Here is an 18,573-nt window from a genome sequence, read left to right as displayed (position 1 = left end):
TCAGCCAGTGAGCGGGATCCGGTCTGTATGTGGGATCCGAACCCTCGGTGGGAGCGCCGCCACGCTCCCAAGCAGCGCACTGTAGCAGTGTGCCACTGGGCCGGCCCAAGAAAACTTATGTTTTTGAAACTACACCAGCTACTGCACAAACTAGGCTTTCTTTCTATCCATGGCGGCTCAGCCCTAACACCTGGACCCACCACCATCATCACCATCACCGTTGAGTCTTCCTGGGTTGCTCTCCCTCCTTTTCCAGCTCTCCTCCTTACCTAAGAGCAGATATCACACAGGCTTGGTGGGGAGCGAGAGGAGTGATTCAATGGATGGAGGAGGGTAAGCTGTTGGAGGAGTGGCCTTGGGCAGGTGGGAGGGATGCTAATGGCCTTGGGCTGGGCCAGGTTGTTACTTTGGGTATCCAGGAGGAGCCCTTGTCCTCCCCACAAATCACACTTGATTCAGGATGGCTAAAGCTGGAGGAAGGGAAGATGCTTGGGGTGGACTCCCCTTAAATTCTCTGGAACTTCCAGCTTTCTCTCTTTGGCCCCCTCCAGCTCCTGAATAAATAGATCTGGGCTTTATTTTGTATAGTCTGGAGAGTAAGATTAGAGTACTGTTTACCTCTAAATGCCACTAAGCACGAGAAGGCTTGACTTACCACCAGATTCCACATTTCAATTATGGAACAGGTAGCAGGTTCTTTGACTTATAGGAATCTCAGTTTCCTCATCTATACAACGGGAATAACACCTACATGATTGGGCTATTGTGACAATCAAATGAGAGAACATGGAGGAAGCCCCTGGCAGGCTGTGGAGCAGTGTGGGAATGAGTTAAATGAGATACCACATTAAGTGTTTGGCACAATGCCTAGCATGCAGAAAGTGCTCAATAAATGGTATCTAATGAGAATAATGTCAGTTCTCTTTATCTCTGTAAAGGGGTCACTAGTGCTCACTCTATGTTTCTCTTGGCTACTTCATTAGAAATCTCAAAGCAATTTATATGTCCATCTTGTTTCTTCCTGGAGGAGGTAGTAAGATGAAAAGGGGTGAGAGGGCCAGGAGTCCTGCAGGCAGGAAGCTCATTCAGGGTGGGTTTCCCTCAAGTTCTCCTCAGCCTGCAGGTTCCCCTTCTCTGCCCCTGAGACCTCCTTCTCTGTGGTTTCCAGGACCGCCTGGCAGGGCTGGCTTTGGACTAGGGCCTGGGCCAGCTTTGTTCTTTTTTCACATTTTGGGGCCAGGAGTGTGGTGGTCTCTCCTGCAGCTGAACTGAAAGCCCCAAACACCAGGCAAAAGAAAGGGGGGGGGGAAGAGGAAAGAAAGCAAAGCCGATAATTTCCTCGAAGGATAAACATCCGATTTTTTTTCCTCACCCAAAATAAACATGCTAGCCACAAGGAATTAAAAGCAGAAGGGGGGAGGATGTGTCTCGATTTGGGGTTGCTCTAGGAAGCTGACCTTCTATTTATCCTGGCCCTGGGCACCAACCGGAGCTGCCAATTACACTCTGAGCCTGGTGGGGTGGGGGCCGCAGGGGGAAGGTCCCAGGAGTATGGGACCCAAAAAGTCCCTTCTGAGGCTGCCTTCCATGACACTGCAAATGGACACTTCCTTTGGCTTCTTATTTTAGCTCTGTTTGCAGGTTTGCCTGGTGGGGGAGAAGGGAGTGGGGAGGCTCGACAGTGCCTACTGCCTGGGCTGGTATCAGATGCTCTTCCAGAGCACAAGAGTGTGGTGCCCATCACCTGGACAGGGAGCTGAATCTATCATTGGGAGGGGGGCACCATCCAATTCCCTCCCCATTTGCAAACTCAGTCTCCCACTCCGTTGCATTCTTCAGATCCCCACCATGAGAATTGTCCAACCAGTGAACAGTGTGCTCAGCTGGGCGGAGGGGTCGGCCAGGGCCCCTCTGTCTTTCAGCTACTGTGGGGCATGCCTCTAAGAAGGCAATAACCTGTGCCCAGCTGCAGACTGTCCCTTTCATCTGGGGATCTCAAAGCACTTTACACACATGAGTCACCAACGCTGCTGCATCCTGGCCAAGCACAGGGGGGTTATTAACTCTTGGAGGGAAACTGAGCTCAAGGGCATGATGGAAGTGGGGCTGGAGTGGGGGAGGGGGAGTTGAGGAGCCATGGTTTAGGTTGTGGTTGAGACTGTAGCACAGAGGCACCTCCAAGGAGTCATTGGGTGGGAAAGCCAAGAGGCCTTCAAAGGAAGTCCAGGGAAGTGAGAAGCCAAAAACCCTTTCCTTACAGAGAAGGAGGAGTCTCTTCATAGCTTTCGAAGAGCATAAATCTGCTTGTGTCACCTGTCCCCTTCCAATCTATTTATCATTCGGTGATCTCCCATTGCTTTTGGGATACAGTCTGAAACTTTAACGTGGCTACAAGGCCTCTGCCCACTTTTCCAGCCACTCTCTCCCTTGCATACTTCTCTCCAGCCTTTTATTTCTTGGGAGATGCCAAGCATGCCGTTGCCAGCCTTGGCAGCATGGAGGGGCTTTGGAACGCTCTCTGTCCCTGTCCCCACTTGTCGAGTTAACCCTATCCCACTCTTCAGCCCTGAGGTCAAACATCACTTCCTTGAGAGGCTTTGCCTGAGCCTTCAACCCTTCCCCGCATCAGGAATCGGGCCCCTCTACACCCTCATAGCACATCGCAATTGGTTAGAATGTGCTTGTGGCTTTGAATATTTCCCTTCCCCACTACACCGGAAGCTCCATGTGGAAAGCACCATGCTGTGTCTGCTTGCTTATCCAAGCATCCCCAGCACCTGGCTGGAGGCTGGCTGCATAACAGGGGCCCACATTATTCCTTGAGTGAATGTTGTTGAACTTCAGAGCTGGAAAGGTCATGGTGATAAACCAACTGTCCTCTCTACTTTTCCCTACTTCAGTGTCAGCTGAAGAAGCAGAACTTTAGAGGGAGAAGTGATTTGCTCGAGGTCACACAGTGACTCAGTGACAGTTCAGGCCTAGGTGTCCCCACCTCCTGCCTGTCCATCTATCCCATCCCTCCCTCACCCAAATGCACTTACAGCAAAGCCCCAAACCCCAGTGCTGGGCACTGGTTGATTTCCTCTTGTTGGTTTTAGAAGGAAAATGGGTTAGGAAAGCAAAACGCCAAGCCCTGGAAGTTTTTTTTTTTTTTTTTAATTTGGAAGAGAAGGGTTCCATACCCAGAGGGGGGTCCACACTCAGACCCTCAGTGGGAAGCAATGTGGATTCACGCCTGGAAGGTGAAGCCTGTGGTCTAGCAGGCAGTTATCTCTGCCTGGGTTTGCTCTTGGGCTCACTGCCATCTTCTCTGCGGGCCTGGAGGGTTGACGAGTCCTGATAGTTCTGGGTTATGAACTGGGTGCTGGCTTCGGGTTCGTCCAGGCTGAAGCGGTTCAGAAATCTGTCCATTTTCCAAGAGCCTAAAAGGACAAATAGACCACAGGAAGGCAGTGAGAGAGAACCATGGACTTGAGAGCAGGACAGGGCCTCAGAGGGAGGCCAGGGCTGGGGGAGTGGAGACAGCAGGTGACCACCTTGGACCTTGGCCCCGGGCTGAGAGGGACACAGTGCCTGGGGGATCCTCCTGGCTCCTAGCTGCAGAGGTAGCTCCTGGGTGTTAGCAGAGACCCTGAGAAGCGGCTGAGCTGCCTGGTCCCCAGAGAACAATGGGGGTGAAGAGCCCAGACTGAGTTCAGGACCGCCTTGGGTGTCCTTCTCCAGGGCCCTTTATTTGTCATAACTCTGCTTTCTCTTTTGTCTACAGAAAGGAAATGCCTGATCTGGTAGGCTGTCCTCTCCACCCATGCCCTCTTCCTGCAGGCTCTCCTGACCCCACGCTTGTCACCCCAGCTGCTGGGGCTGAGATTGGTGGAAATGTCTGTGCCTTTCTTTCAGTCTTGTCCTCGAGCCCCGACCACCACTGAGAAAGCTGGTACAGCAGAGTTCCTTCCTGGGGGCGGAGGTAGAGGGCCCGCACCTGCATCCTGGAGAGGGAGCAGGGCGTGGGAGAGACGTCCCCAGGTGGGGACATGGAGCAGGCCAGTCAGTGCCCAGGTCGGAGGGGGCCCTCCTCAGAGGGAGAGAACACAGGAGTGTGGGGGGAGGCGCATCTTCCAGGGCAAGTGTGAACAGGCCTTGTGGCAGGGCAGGGAGGGCACAGCCCCAGGCACTGGGGAGAGGCTGAGGGAAGTGGTCAGAGGCATATTCCCACGTTCTCGTTCCCCAAACCAGGGGCCTTGGGCACCCTGCATGAATGGTTGCCGGGAAAATGCAGGGTGTCCAGTTAAATTTGGGTTTCAGATAAAGAACAGATAGCTTGTTGGTGTGTGTTCTGCATATTGCATGGAGCAATTTTTTATTGTTTATTTTTCAAATTTAACTGGGCATCCTGCATATTGGTTTTTGATGTTGTTGTTGTTGTTCTTTTCTTGCTAAATCTGGCAACCTTCCCCTGGTGGAAAGAGCACTTGGGGAAGACCTGGCCTGGAAAGAACTAGGCAGTGGCCGGTATACCATGGACTAATGGAAACCAGTGATCTCTAAGACCCAGACTGTAGAGGGCAAGTGGCTGGCAGCCTATAACTCCTCTCAGAGCCTCACCTGAGATCCGAGGGCCACCTCTTCACCCACCCGTTGTCCTCTGTCTGCTCTACCCCCGCCCTTTCGTAACAACGAAGCAAGCAAGTCTATCGAAGAGTTCATCTTTCGACTTAACCCTCCCTCCCAGGAGCTGCTGGCATTTCAAAGATGTTCTCAAGGAGAGGACAATTTTTAACCCCAAACAAAACAATAATAACAATGATGCAAATAACAATAGGGATGACAATAGCAATAACGCACTGATCTAGTTCTTCCTACCTGCCAGGTACCGGTCTAGGAGCTCTGCACATATTAATTCACTTCGTCCTCACAACAATCCCAGCAAAGTAAGGCTGTTATTATCCCCAGTTCACGGATGGGATGATGGAGGCACAAGATGGGGTACCAGCGAGGAAGCCTCTTAGGGGGCAGAGATGGAGGAAAGGCCTTTTCAGGTACCCTCAAATCCTATCTGACTCAGTGACTGTGATCTCAGATTGGGCCCTGAAAGGCTGGAAAACAAGGACTTCCAGGAGTTTCCTTGTGGAAAGACTAGCTGAGGAGATGAAAGGGCCCCTCCTGTCAGATGGTGTCCTGACTGCAGTGGGGGCTTCCACTGGGAGGCTTTGTGTCACCTGAGTGTCCTTTCAGAGACGCTGTGCCTGGCTGGAGCCTCTCCATCCTGGGAGCCTGGCTGGCTGGAAGGGAATTATGGTGCCATGACCCTGGGAAAGCGTGTGCGTGTGTGTGTGCGCATGTGTGTGCACGTGTGTGTGTCTGCATGCTAGGGAAAGGGCTCATTTGTGACTTGGTGTGTGTGTGGCAGGCACGGGGACAAGGGGGCCTTCCCCACTGAGTAACACAGGAAGGAACCTGGGTAGCAAGGGGGGAATTGAAACCCATCACGAGACCAGAGCAAGCTGGCAGAAAGAAGCCCCTGCGCCCTGAGAGCGCAGCCCTGGTCCTCCCCTAGTTCAGGAGCTGTCTCTTGAACGAGCCTAGCTAGAGCACCCTGGGGACCTCATGGCTCCTTCCAGTCCCATTTCCAAGAACCTTGTGGTTCTCCGGCTCCTTGGGCAGCTCCTCCATCCCAGGCCCTGTGCCGGCTTGCCTCGCCGCCTCTTCTCCTGGCTCAGCCATGCCTCCTTACACCCCCCATTTCCTGCCACAGAGGGCGAGAGGAACTGACCCCGAGCAAGTTCTAGAAGGAAGAGGGGTGAGTCAGGCCCTCAGGGGTGTGTGGGGACAGATGGGGAGCTGGGAGGCTGTGGCTTCCGTGGTCACCGCTCAGAGGAAAGCCCCTTCCTGTTGGCACTGCTCTGCCTGAGCTGCAGGGAGGCCGTGGCCTGCAGGAAGAGAGAGGGTGGGGCTGCTGTCTGTGCTGGGGCCACGCTGCTGGGCCGCTGCACTCGTGTCCTCGACCCACTGACTGGGCTCTCCTGGGACGAGGGAGGGCAGGGGTGGGGAGTGCACTTCAGAAGCCTCAGCTGAAGGGAGAAAGGATGAGCAGCTGTCTGATGCCTGTCTCCTGAGCCGCCCAGGGGCTGGAACACAGGGGCAGGGCTGCTACATATGGTGTGCAGCTTGACCCCTGCACAACCCTACGGGGTGCCATTTCCATCCTGCATAAGCAGATATAGTGGCCCTGCCTGGACGCCATTCTCTCACTTACTGGTCAGTGCTGATAGGGAAGAGGTTAGAGATGAGAGGTGGGACATGAGAGATGTTCCAGATGCAGGGAAGGGGAGAGGTAGGTTACCTCTAAAGCCACTGGGGGTTTCTGAGCCACCACTGTGTGCCTGACCTCCTGCTGGACCTGGCTGTGTTGGGGAGGGGAATGAATGAAAGCACTCATCCTGAGCTTCAGTCCCAGGGACTGGGGTGGCTGGAATGTTTGGGAATGGCCCCAGGGCAGGCCTTGACAGTCACTCTATCCACCCCCAGCTTCCCAGTTCTGTGGGACTGGCTTGCCACTGTTTGGGCGTGGTTTGTCACGTGTGACGGGACAGCTCCACTGTTAGGGCTAAACAGGCATCTGAGAGACAGAAAGTGGTGCTGCACTAGTCTAGCTCCTTTGGCCCTCGCAGGGTTTGGGAGCTCTTCTGCTAGAATGTGCAAGCTCTGAGCCGAGGGAAATCTTGGACCCAGAGTACAGGGCGCTCTTAACACTGGCACTGAGGGGAGCTGCTTTATCCAGTCTCCTGCTCTCCATGAGTTTCTAACAGAACACAGTTAACACTGGACTAGTAACTAGCTAGTCCTTCAAAGGGTGGCCTTGGTTATTGGCTAGCCGGCAGCACAACTTTGTAGTCGGGGTCCCTGGAAGACGGGGTCCCACCCAAGCAACGCCCCAGGATTCTCTTCCACGGGCCTACTCTTAAGACTTCCTGACAGCACAGGACAGCACTTCCTGGGTGACCCTCTCTCGCCAAGGGATGTTTCCCACCTGACTTGTCACTTGGTCCTCAGTGGGCCCCAAAGTACTTCCCTCTCAATCTGGGAAGTGGGTGTCGGGAAGCCAAGGGAGGGAGGTCCCCATGCTCCTTTCTCCTGCTGGCCCCATTCTGGTGGGCTGGAGAACAAGGGGTGGGGTCCCGAGCTGCCCTTGAGGTCAGACTTCTCTGAGCTGCTGCAGCCCCCTGCCCTGGGAAGTTTCTGCAGCCCTGGGGCCCAGGCTCTGAGTCACCCCATCCCCCCAGGCAGGTGACCCACATCTAACCAAGGTGGCCACCCTCTTCCCCAGCTGCGCCCTACTCTCTCCCTAAGCAGGGGCCCCACTGTTTCTTGTCAGGGGACAGTAGCCCTGAAGAAAAAAACCAGAGATTCAACTCCAGCCTAATAACCGCCCCACGGAGAGCCCGGCTCAGGTCTGTAATTTGTCTGGTTCGACGCGGGGCTGGCTGCGGTGATGGATGTGCCGATGCCTTTCTGCCGAGATTAATGATGTCCTGGCGGTAGTAGGCGGGAGGCCTGAGCCTTTTATTTTTTGTGTCATTAAGTGTCATCCAGAGACTTCCACTCAGGAGCTGAAAAGTCCTTGTTCTATCACATCAAATTACTCCTGGAGAATATTTGCTGAGTGGCTGATCCCGCTGGCTGGAGGGGCTTTGGGGTAGTGGGGGATCAGTTTGACTCTGGTGGGAGCGAGAGGGCAGGAATGCCAGGGGGAGTTTCTGGGGTTGCAAGAGGTGACCCCTGTCTCCTCTGGAGAAGAGAAGCCAGGAGAACTGGAGAGGGGAAACGGGATTCCTAATTATCCAGCCATTGGATCACCCAGGCCTCCTTCCTCCATCCCGTGGGGAAGGGAGTGAGAGGTGGGGGGACTCTAAGCTGACAATTTAGCTCCCAGTTATCAATTCCAATATTTGGTGGGCTGGAGTTTTGGGTGGAATCTGGGGATTATCTGCGGTTTCTCCATGATCTGTTCAGTATAGCTGTGGATGGCTGATGTTTGGCTAGGCTGGGGCCTACTTCTTGAAGGGGTCTGCCTGGGGCCTGTGCAGATTTCAGGCGGATCCTCACCTGGGCGCCTGGCTGAATTGCCCAGGATGGCCCCAGCTGGGCGGCTGCCAGGCCCCTGGTCCTACCTGCTCTGCCAGGTGGGTGGGGCCCTTCGGGGGCAGAAGAGAGCCGCCTGCCACAAGCCCACACAGTGATCAGGGGCTGGGCCCTGGGGGGTTGTGAGGCCCGTCCAGGTGAACCACCATGGGAGATCATGGGGGGTGTGTCGGGCTGTTTTGCAGGGGGCTGTGTGTGTTTGTGTCTGTCTGTGTGGGCGTTGGTGGGGCAGTCTGAGGGCAGGGTGGTCTCCAGGCAGGGCCCCTTTCCTCCACACTCCCGAGCCCTGCTGCCTTCATGCTGTGGCCCCATAGGGCCCTTCGTCTCACTCCCCACACAACCTGCAGGCCTTTGGATGCCACAAGCAGGACTGAAACCTCACTCTGTGGCATGTCCCTGCCCATCCCTCCTCTCTGACTCCTGCAGGTGGTGGCTCCCCTCTCCCTCATGGGAGCTGCTGAATTCTGGTTCCTGTGGTGCTGGGAAGCTGCTTATGGCTGCCTGACCCAGAGCCCCAAGCAGCCTTCCCAACCCCTCCAATCCCACTTTGCAATGAGCAAGCTTTCCCTCTGCAGGCCCTCCAGGCTGCCCCTGTGAAGTGGTGACCGGAGCCTCTCTTGCCTGTAAGTTCCTGGTGCTGTGGCACCATCCTGAGCTTGTGGCCTTGGAGTGGCTTCTGGAGTGAGCCATGGCACATCATCTTGTGGGGTAGAGAAGTGATTTCCCTGGCTTGCTTGCAAGAGTAGCTGGAGGCCAGCTCGTTACACCTCTGGGCGAGGTGGCTGAGGTGTGGCGTGGCACAGACCACAGCTCCTGGGAGTTTTAGGTTCAGCCACAGCCTTTGCCATGGAGTGGGGGATGGCCTGGGGCGGTGGCTGCTGCAGGCCAAGGAGGCCCAGGGCAGCAGAATGCAACTGCTCCCTGTCTGTCCCCACCCCAGGGCACCTACCAGCCTGATGGTCTGGGTTGGGAAAGAGGGAATGGGTGAGTTGGTGACAGGTGTAAAGAGCCCTTCTCAAGAAGTCAGAAGAAAGTTAATTTGCTATTAACTGTGGGCCCTTGGTCAATCATGCCACTCACTGTTCTGGGCCTTGGTTTCCCTATGTGCCTTGGGGCGGGGGGTGGGAGTGGTGATAGTCACTGTCCTGCCTACCTGACACGGTTGGGCAAGGTGAAGGTCAGAAGGGGCAGGGCAGGCTGGTGGGGAGGCTGGTGGAGTGGTGGCCCTGCCTGCCCAGGGTTGGGAGCTGGAGGATGTGGATGTGGAGACTGTCATTTGTGGGCACAGTGCTCACAGAGGTGGCTGCCTTTTCAGGTGCCGGAGGATGTTGATGTGTGTTTGTGAGCGTGGGGGCGTGAGAATGTGCAGATCCGCGAGTGTGAATGGCTTGTGAATGTGCCCACGTGGGTGTGTCCCCCACACAGACACCCTCATTGACTGAAAGCCCAAGTGGGCTGGGCACTTGGTAAGAAGGAAATAAGACAGAGGCTTGCTCCTCTCTCAAGGAATTCATGGTCTCCTGGTGGAGGTGAAAACGATCTAGTGATACAAAGAGATAAAAGCAGGTACCTAAGGAAGGACCCCAAAATGTTACGTGAGTGATAAAGCAATGGAGACACTAACAGGAGAGGAGACAGCCCTGGGGGTTATTTTGAAGAGAGTTGTGGAGGAGATGAGCCGGGACTGGTGCTCCCATGGTGGGCAGGGCACCCCAGGCTCGGGGGAAGGGAGAAGGGTATGCCCAGTTTGGCAGGCAGAGGTGAGAGGTTAAACGAATCTGCATGTGGGCCCCCTTCAGACATGTCCCCCTCAGTGGCACTCTGCTGGTTCCTCTGGAATCTAGAAGTCTACCCAGATGTCAAATCTGAGGCTGTGGTGAGGAAAACGTATAGAGAAACCATCCTGGGCTTTGGGGTTGGGGGTGGCAGGGCAGGGGTCAGGGCTGGAAGAGGAGAGTTCACTTGGAAGAACTCCCAGAGGGTGGAAGTCCAGGGTATCACAGGCCTAAGGCAACGCCAGCTCCAATTCTGGGAAGACAGAGGGTGTCCTCTGGGAGAAGTATCGGTGAAGCTGGGGCCAGCCCTTGCCAGAGGCGCCAGTCCAGGCTCTTTGGGTTGCGGGGGTCTCCCCTGCCCTCCATCGCTGGAGACTTGGTTATGTTTGATCTATCTGAGTATCTCCCCTGTGAGCTCCAGCTACCCACACAGCTACACCAGGGTGACACCCCACAGACATGAGAGCAAGGACACCATCACATGGCTCACTTCTGTTCTCACAGTACCCAGAACGGGGCCTTGCACACACTAGGCACCTAGCATTGTCTGAGTGAATGCGAGGGCACTAGGTAGCCATGCCAAGCGTGGGGTGGGAGTGGGGGGATGGCCCAGAGAAGAAGGGGTGTGGACAGGCAGGAGGAGTGGGGTGGCTGGGTGGGTTTTCATATCCTAGAACCAGGGTGGCTTGAACCCTGCTCCAGGGCCCTTGCTGTGGTGCTGGCAGCCCAATGTCTGATGGGATCCTCCCACCAGAAATGTCTGGGGTTGGCTGGCCAGTCCAGCCTCATCAGCTGCACCCAGCATCTGTCTGGCAGAGCTCAGGGGTGAGGAGAGCTCCATAAGTGGGGAGCAAATCCGTTTAGGGCCACACAATTGGAGACCAACTAGTCCAATCCCTTGTCTTGATGAGGTAGAGATCAAGGCTCGGGGATGTGAGGTGGCCCGTCCAAGGTCACAAGATGAGAGTTCAGATGTCAAGATCTCCTCACTTGCTGACCACATGGACATTGTCTCATCACAGTACGAAGAGGAATCCTGGGGAGGGTTTCACTCCCTCAGCTCTGAACAACGTCACTCCCCACCCTGTATACGGTCATGCCAGGTTCATCTAGAATAATCTCAGGCTCCCTTCCCACCCTAAGCCTGTCATTCACACATAGGTCCCAAGAGAGAAGGGGCCTAAATAGGACTGGGTTCAGTTCCCTGTCTTCCATGGATGCCCCTTACCTGGCACCTGTAGTCTGACCTCTCCCCGCCAATCCCCAGAAGCTGTTCCTGCCTGTTTGCCCAGGGGACACAGTGACTTGTTACACCATACCTCCCGAGGACACCCTGGACCAAGAAAACTAGACCAAGTTGGGTACCGGGGCCTGCCGCCTGGGGCTCCAGGTGCCCCGGGTGCCCCCCAGGCCCTGCGTCCTGACGTTGTGCAAGGGCCTGCAGCTCCTGCTGTGGCATTGCCCCGGGTTCCCCCACGCTGCTCCGGGCCCCGGCTGCCTCACATCTTGGTGCCTCTGGTGGCCTCCTGCCCTCTCGCTCTGGTTGGTTCTGCCACCTTTCCAGGCAGGTCATCTGTACAACCTGTTTCTTTTTTCTTTCCTTTTCTCACTTTTTTTTTCTTTTTCAAAATCTGTGCATCTGCGATTTCTCCAACCCAGAGCTCCCTCCTTCTTCGCTCAAGGATTTAAATCTCCTTTTTCCTGGGCCCAGCCCGTGCCTCAGCCCCTGCAGGGCCACAGAGATTTGTAGCTCATCTACAGTCAACCCCTCATTTGCTAGAGGAGGAAACTGAGGCCCAGAGAGGCTAATTGATTTGCCCCAGAGTCAAATCACTAGCTAGAGAGTGGAAGTCAGGATTTCCTCACCCTGCAGTAAAACACCTTCACACCTTCCTTGGCTGAAGAGGGCGTGCTGTCCTGGAGAGAAGGGATCCTAGGAAGGGAAACCGATCCCTAAGTCTACAGGATGATCTCCGGCTGTCCTTACAGTCAGAAGCATGCAATTAAGTGCTTAATTATAAGCTGCTCTTCTGTGCTATTTATTCATTCCCAAAGTAGACTGAGAGACCCTTGAGGGCAGGGAAAGTTCCCTGTGCCTCGGATGGTGTCCTCTCTGCAGTCCCTAGCAGAGTGGTAGGCACATGGAAGGCGTCACCTTGTGGGACAGGGACTTGGACGGAGCTTTCACTTGGGAGGATAATTTTCCTGCATTTATTTCTGGCAGCAAACGAAACATCACAGAAACCAAAGGGACTCTGCTCAGAAGCAAATCCAGTTTCTGAGTTTTCAGTAGATGAAAGGTGGGTCATGCGGGTGATGGGGGAGAGTGCACAAGGAATCGTGGTTTCGGCAAAGAGCCAAAGAGACAAATAATGAGTTTCAGGCCTGAGAGGTTTCCAGTTTCCTTGCCTTGCCATCAGTGTCCAGTGAGGGTGGGTCAAGACTTTGGTGGTAACATGGGCCACTGTGTTTTTTGGAGGATAGGCTGTGGTTGAACCTCAGGAGCCCCAGCACGGCCGAGCTGGGAAGAGTCTCTAGTGTGCACGGCCTCCCTTCCTCCCTGGCCTCTTTCACCTGGCATGACCGAATGCTCTCTCCTGCCCCCTCCATCATGCCCTCAGAGAGCACTTGCCCCTGTAAGAGGCTCCTTAACGTGACCCTGAGCATTCTCCCACCCAGGGCATTGGCATTGTGACCCTGAAGTCTAATGGTGGCACTCAAAGGCACGACCTTATTTTATGAGGTGGGGGAATGCTGTACATAGGCTGAGACACTAGTCCTCAGCCCCATGGAATCACAGTGCCCAGACTGGTGGCAAGGGCTTCCTGACATCTTCAGTGAGATTGGTACCCAGGGCCCTGGAGAGATTTATCTTGGCCTGGGCAAGATGCATTTTTTGTTTTCTTCTCTCTTTGCATCCAAACTTAAAAGTGTATCTTGGGCAAAGCTGTTCAAACAGATTTACAGATTGGCAAGCTGCTGAGGGCACCTGGGGAGGGTTCACTGGTAGAAAGGTTGCACCAAGTCCACTCCTGGGGCGACCCGTGTGATTGGTGGCCCCTGCTCGGCACATGTAAACGGCTCCATTGCTCACCCAGTGCCTTTCTGGGATCCACACTCCTCTCCTCTGGGGCCTCAGGCATCAGCGTTGTAACAATACCTGTGCTGGCTTCCCAGTGGGTGGAGGTTGGCCAGGGTCACTGGGTGAGAGGAAATGGCTGACGACACCCACCCTCCTACTCACGTTCTCGCCAACCTAGGGACGTGCTCTTTGCACTCTCAAATTGGCATTTGTGCATTCTACATTATCTTCCCTTCCCTAAAATTGGAGAGATGATAGACTGCACAGGGATTACTTTATTTCCCATTTTCTTGGAGAGACATCTAAGGCTGGGGGAGTGGCACACACAGGGTCAGGTGAGTCACCTGCGGAGTGTTGCAGTCGCCTGGTGTCCACACTTCTCCTACTCCCCAGCCATGAGGAGGCTTCGGGGAGTGGGGCCTCTCCAGAGTCTGAGGAGTACTGCTCAGAGAACCTAATGGAGGGGGGTGTGGCTGGGGAAGTCTTTGCCCCACCACCGAGATGGCACAGGCTGCCCCAGCAATTAGCCGCCAATGAAGGCAGACTGGCAGGATGGCATTCCAGGGCCCTCTTGCCCAGATCAGACTCAATTACAGGGTACAATTACCTGCCAAGGTGTTGTGGGGTAGCTGCCTGCACATGCCATGCAAGGTTTCAGGGGTGCTTCTTTCCCTGCCTGCAATTGCTCCCTTTTGGGACCCTGCCTTATATACCAACCTACCCAGCTAAAGCCACCATCTTGGTCTATGGGACTTAACTTTGGGGGGAAGACCACATCTGAAGCCAACATCTCCTTTAGGGCACTCATTCTGGTTCACTCCCAAGAAACCCCACCACCCTTTGACCCCAGTCTCCAAGGCTGATGGGTGGGGTTCAAGGTCCCGACTCCCCCATAAAGCACCAGTTCTACTGCAGAATTCACCCTGGCTGCAGCTTGAGGGATGGGAAGGCCTTACCTCGAGTTTTGTTTTCTTTGGAAAGGAGAGAGATGATCCTTCCTTCCTGAGGGTAGATGAAGAATTGGTAGCGATGGAAGCCACTGTGTGCTGGTGGGGAGGGGGCCTGGTAGGCTGTGGGTAGAAAAAAGGAGAAGGGCGGGCTCCACATCCCATACTACCCAGGACAGAGCTCCTGATTGCAACTGCTTCTGGCTGTTCTGAAAAAGAATCATCCATGTCTTTCCATGGTCCCTGCTGCCCTTCCTAGGGTCCCAGATGTGGGCTCACCCATTGCAAACCATTAGGATTTATATTTGGCAGGATCTTGCCTTCAGTTAAGAAGTATGTTTTTGGGGGGAGTGGGGAGTGGGAGAGGCGGTGGTCCAGGAGGAAGCGCTCCGGGCTGGCTTGAAGGTCTTGGGTGCTGGCGTGGCTCCCAGGCCTTGCTGGGCCAGTGGGTGTTGGTATTGTCCTGTTTTTGCTTTAGTCTATCCTGATGGATTTCCTGCCTCAAGAGAAACCCATCTTCCTCTGCGAGTGTGTTTGGCAGTAGATTTTTATTTATTTTTTCAGCATTTCCTTATGAACTCGATCCCCAAAGAAGCCAATTTCTTGGCTGGGTCTGGAGGATCTGGAAGTGGTTACAGAGGTGGGTGGGACGGGGTTCAAAGTTTTGATCATGGGAGCTGCAGGAGCTGGGTGCTGGGGACACCAGGAGAAGGCCCGTCTTCCCCTTCTTCACTCTCCCTCTGAGAGGCTGGACTTTTCTGGGGCAAAAGTGGGGTGGGGACATTCCTTATCTGTCCCCCAAGTCTGTGCAGGGAGTCAGGGTCTTGCTGGCCCAAACTGGGTCTCCAGCTGAGCTTCCTCCCAAGAGTTCCTTCCCTTTCCCACCTCCCTCCCTGTCTCCATCTCCTTTTGCAAGGAGGAGAGGCAGTCCAGGGCCAAGAATCTTCCTGGGGTGGGGGAAGGAGTGTTTGCAATGAGGATGCTGGTGGGAGGGAGCCTTGGTACTTTATGGCCATCTCCCCCTCCTCCTCATTAAACAAAGGAGCAACTTGCTGTTAGGAGCTGTTGGAAGTGTTTCTCATTGTGCACTTCCGGCGACTGGGGCCTCCAGCATGCCAACAGCCAGGGGAATTCCTGATTATTCATCTTTCCATGAGTTTTTGGATTGCAGATTGTGTGTGTGTGCATGTGTGTGTGTATGTGTGTGTATGCTCAGAGCGAGAACAGAGCAGGGTGTGCTGGGAGCCATGTGAGTTTATGTGGTTTGGGGTCTATACTCAGGGCAGGTGTGTGTACTGGAAGGGCCTGTGTACAAAGGCCTCGAGGCTGTTTTGGAGGGTCTCTGTTGGTGTGTGTGTAAATGTGTGTAAATTGGCACTTCTTCACCAACACTGCCACTGGAGAGAGAGGCTTCTGCACCTAGTTGGGTGTGGGAGTGTCTCTTTGTGGAGGGTCAGCTTCCAGCGAGGCTGGTGGGTATGTGGGCTGCACTTGAGGGTGGCCATGTTCCATGCTGCTGAAGACAGGGGACCGTGATTCTGTGTGGACAAGTCTGAAGTGAGAACTTGCTGGTTCTATGGAATGGGAAATTTATCCCCAGGGGAGATAGATATTCAACTGCTCTCACTAGGGCTTTCCTGAAGAATCCCCCCTTTGAATCCCCCCAAAACAGAGATGCAAGGTGTGGGGAGGAAGGGGAGGGGCACACGCATGCTGAGCCACTTCTCTGGGCCAGGCCTGTGGCTTCACTCATCACTTGGTGAGGTAGGCCCCATCTCCTTTTCCTGGACGAGGAAACTGAGGCTCCGAGAGATGAAACCAGGCTGACAGTAGGCAGTGGAGTTGGCATTTGAATCTGGGCCTATCTGGGGCCCAAGCCCAGCCTGCCTCACGGGACCATGAGGCTGGTTTTGTGCTCAGTACCCTTGCCAGAGGCAGCTTAGCACCTGAGCCTCCTTCAAGTTGAGCAGAGGGTGGGCATCTGAGAGGGGGGTGCTGGGGGGTGCCGAGGGTGGGAAGGGGAGGGCATCCAGCATGCCAGACCCCTGCATTTGGAAGCTGGCTCCACCCCTCACAAACTGTGTGCCATGGGGCAGCTCAGTCTGGCCTCAGATTCATTCTCTTTACAACTGAGACGTGACCTTAAAAGACAGGCATGGAGATGAAATCAGTGACATCAGAGCACTCCAGGAAACTCTCAGAAGTGCTATGATTACAATTCCTGTGGTCTGCACTGAGGGCCTGGCTGGGGGAAGGGGTGCTGGAGGGTCTTACTCACCTGATAACTCCTGGCCCTGAATCTTCCCTTGCTTTATGTCAGTGCCCTGAAATTAGAGACAGGAAGGACCGCAGGTTACTCCTGCAGCAGCGAAGGCCTTCCCAGCCACACTTCAGCCCACGTGGGTTCTGTGGAGTGTTTCTCTCTCTGAGGGAGTGGGACGGCAGAGGTGGAAGATGCGGGGCTACTCCCGTGAGATAGGCCTTTGGGGTTTTGGAATGGGTGCCTCGGGGTCCAGGGAGGGAGGAGAGGCACAGATGTTGCTGAGGGTGATCTGGAGGCAAGGGGTGGATCACTTGAGCTCTGGGGAGTACTGGCGGGACACTTCCCAAAGGACTGCCCTACAATCACCACCTGTCTCTGCGACTGGGCACAGGACATAACTGTCATCCTGCAGGGTGTGGTCAGATCTAAGGGAGGGGCTGACAGTCCTCAGGGGCTCACTAATCAGCCCTTGCTTTCAGGAGAGAGGGTTCAGCTCTTTTGGAGCCTTTAGAATATTAGGCCAACAGCCGTCTGAGCAACCAGAAAGGGAAGGGAGGGCCGGAGGAGGCCAGACTGCCTGATTCTGCAGCAGCTTCCTTCCCAGCCCCCAGGTGACTCAGCCCACAACACCCCTGGCAGATTCTTTGGTCACTGGGATAGCCTCAGTGTCTCCCCCTCCTCTTCCCCCCACCCAGTGTCTGTGGGATAATGAGGTGATCCTGGGGGCGGGCGCTAATTACTGTTTGTGCAGGACTGGGAGATGCGCACATGAAAGGGATGGAGCTGGGCCCCTGGGTCTGTGCCACAGTGCGGGGCCCCAGGACATGCCAGCCAGCCCTGCAGCCCCTAGGGGTGGGGTTTTTATAGGCTTAATGAAGGCGATTAGCGTGGCTCTTAACTGAGTCTGCCAGCACCTAACTGTGCCCTGGCCACCTTTCCACCAAGCCCTTCCGGGTGCAGGCCCTTGCCCTCCCGCTGCAGATAGGGGGTGGGGGGAGCCTGGGAGGCCCCACTTGAGTCTGGGTAAGTGTGTGTGGGGGTAAGATCAATCCCTAGCTTGTGGTTTACTTTTTGCAAGACTGAGGTCCTGCTCACCACTGTAGAGCCCACCTGATCCCCCTTTAAGCTTCAGCGACCATTTTTGCTTTGGGCCTCCTTTGCCAATTTCCCCCTCCACAGGCCCATTCCTATGGTTCACATTTGGTTGGGAGAAGGGGCAGGAGACTGTGGAAGGACAGACCCTCACACCATAAGACACTCCGCACTTGCTCTTCACCCTCTGCAGGTGGAATCTCTTTCCTCTGACATCCTCCTTCCGAACCCCACTCTTTCCTGCGCAAGCACATCCAGGCAGCCTTCGAGCTCAGTCCCACCAGCACAGCAGTGTGTACTCCGGCTCTGCCTTGCCCCTCTCTTGGCGCATCCCTTTGAGCCCCCTGCACTTGGGGCCTAGCATTATGCAGGGCTGGCACTGTCCAGTGCTGGGGTGGCTAGGGGCTGAGAGGCTGGGCTCCGGGATAGGGATAAGGGGTTGCAGGATGAGGCCCCTGCCCTTGATGCTCGTCTCTTCCAGAAGAGGAGGCCTAGCAGCCACTCTCCCAAAATAGCTCTTCCGGCCACCCTAGAAAGAGTGGGGGATGGGGGCTGAGCCCTGAGGAGCCAAGCCCAGCCTGCTCTCTGCTCCCAGCCTCCTCCTTATTCCTTCCAAGCCAGCCCAGCCAGCGGTTTGTTTAAACACAACAATAGCAACCGAAGCTGGCTGTTTCTTTTCAATTCCCCACGGGCTTGGGTCCCACCCAAGGTGAGGGCAGGGAGCGGGTGGAGGTGGGGGCTGGGCCTGACGGGTCAGGCAGTTGGTTTGCCAGAGCAGTGCCTGAGCCACGTGGAAAGTCTGATCTGAGCCTAAGTCTGATCTGAGCCTTGATCGGGTGGGAAGGCTCTCCCTCCCCTCCCTCTCATCCTGGGGAACGTTTTCTCAGTCATTGGGCCAGGCTCAGCAGAGCTCATGCACACTCTTGGGAGGGTCCACTGAAGCAAGTCCCCAGCCCTGCTGCCGTCCTCCCTGGCTGCCCTGCACACCCTGCTCTTGCTGGGCTGGGGCACTGGTCCTGTGGATAGAATCTGGTCTTGCTGGCAGGAGGGCAGGGAAAGCTCTGGTGGCAGAGGTGGCCCAGCGGCATGTGTAGGTGTAGATGCTGTCCACTCTGGTTGGGCTGAGGCTCAGCTGAGCTCCTGTGAGCCTTAAACCCTCCCTCACCGGTCAGTCCTGGGTGAGGGGTGGTGGTACAAAATTTCTACCATAGAGTCAATGCCTGGTGGGGGTCTTAGGAAATCAGATTCTAAAAGGTGAGAAAGTTGGGCCCCATA

At 55.3% G+C, this 18,573-nt stretch overlaps 1 protein-coding gene across 1 annotated transcript in view; it reads right to left on the bottom strand.

Annotated features, from left to right (window-relative positions):
* Window positions 1–3,146: 3,146 nt before the first annotated feature.
* LOC103602794 (phosphatidylethanolamine-binding protein 4-like) overlaps window positions 3,147–18,573 on the bottom strand; it is a gene marked incomplete at its 5' end in the record, with an annotated part of 97,478 nt that continues 82,051 nt past the window's right edge. Inside the window, 3 exons of the mRNA XM_008587230.1 lie at window positions 3,147–3,422; window positions 13,953–14,066; window positions 16,222–16,267. Of these exons, the coding sequence (XP_008585452.1) occupies window positions 3,268–3,422; window positions 13,953–14,066; window positions 16,222–16,267 (315 nt within the window). The remainder of the gene's footprint in view (window positions 3,423–13,952; window positions 14,067–16,221; window positions 16,268–18,573) is intronic.

This window comes from Galeopterus variegatus, unplaced genomic scaffold, assembly GCF_000696425.1.
Source record: "Galeopterus variegatus unplaced genomic scaffold, G_variegatus-3.0.2 Scaffold4306, whole genome shotgun sequence".
NCBI classification, from domain to species: domain Eukaryota; kingdom Metazoa; phylum Chordata; class Mammalia; order Dermoptera; family Cynocephalidae; genus Galeopterus; species Galeopterus variegatus.
This window is presented reverse-complemented; position numbering and strand designations above follow the sequence as displayed.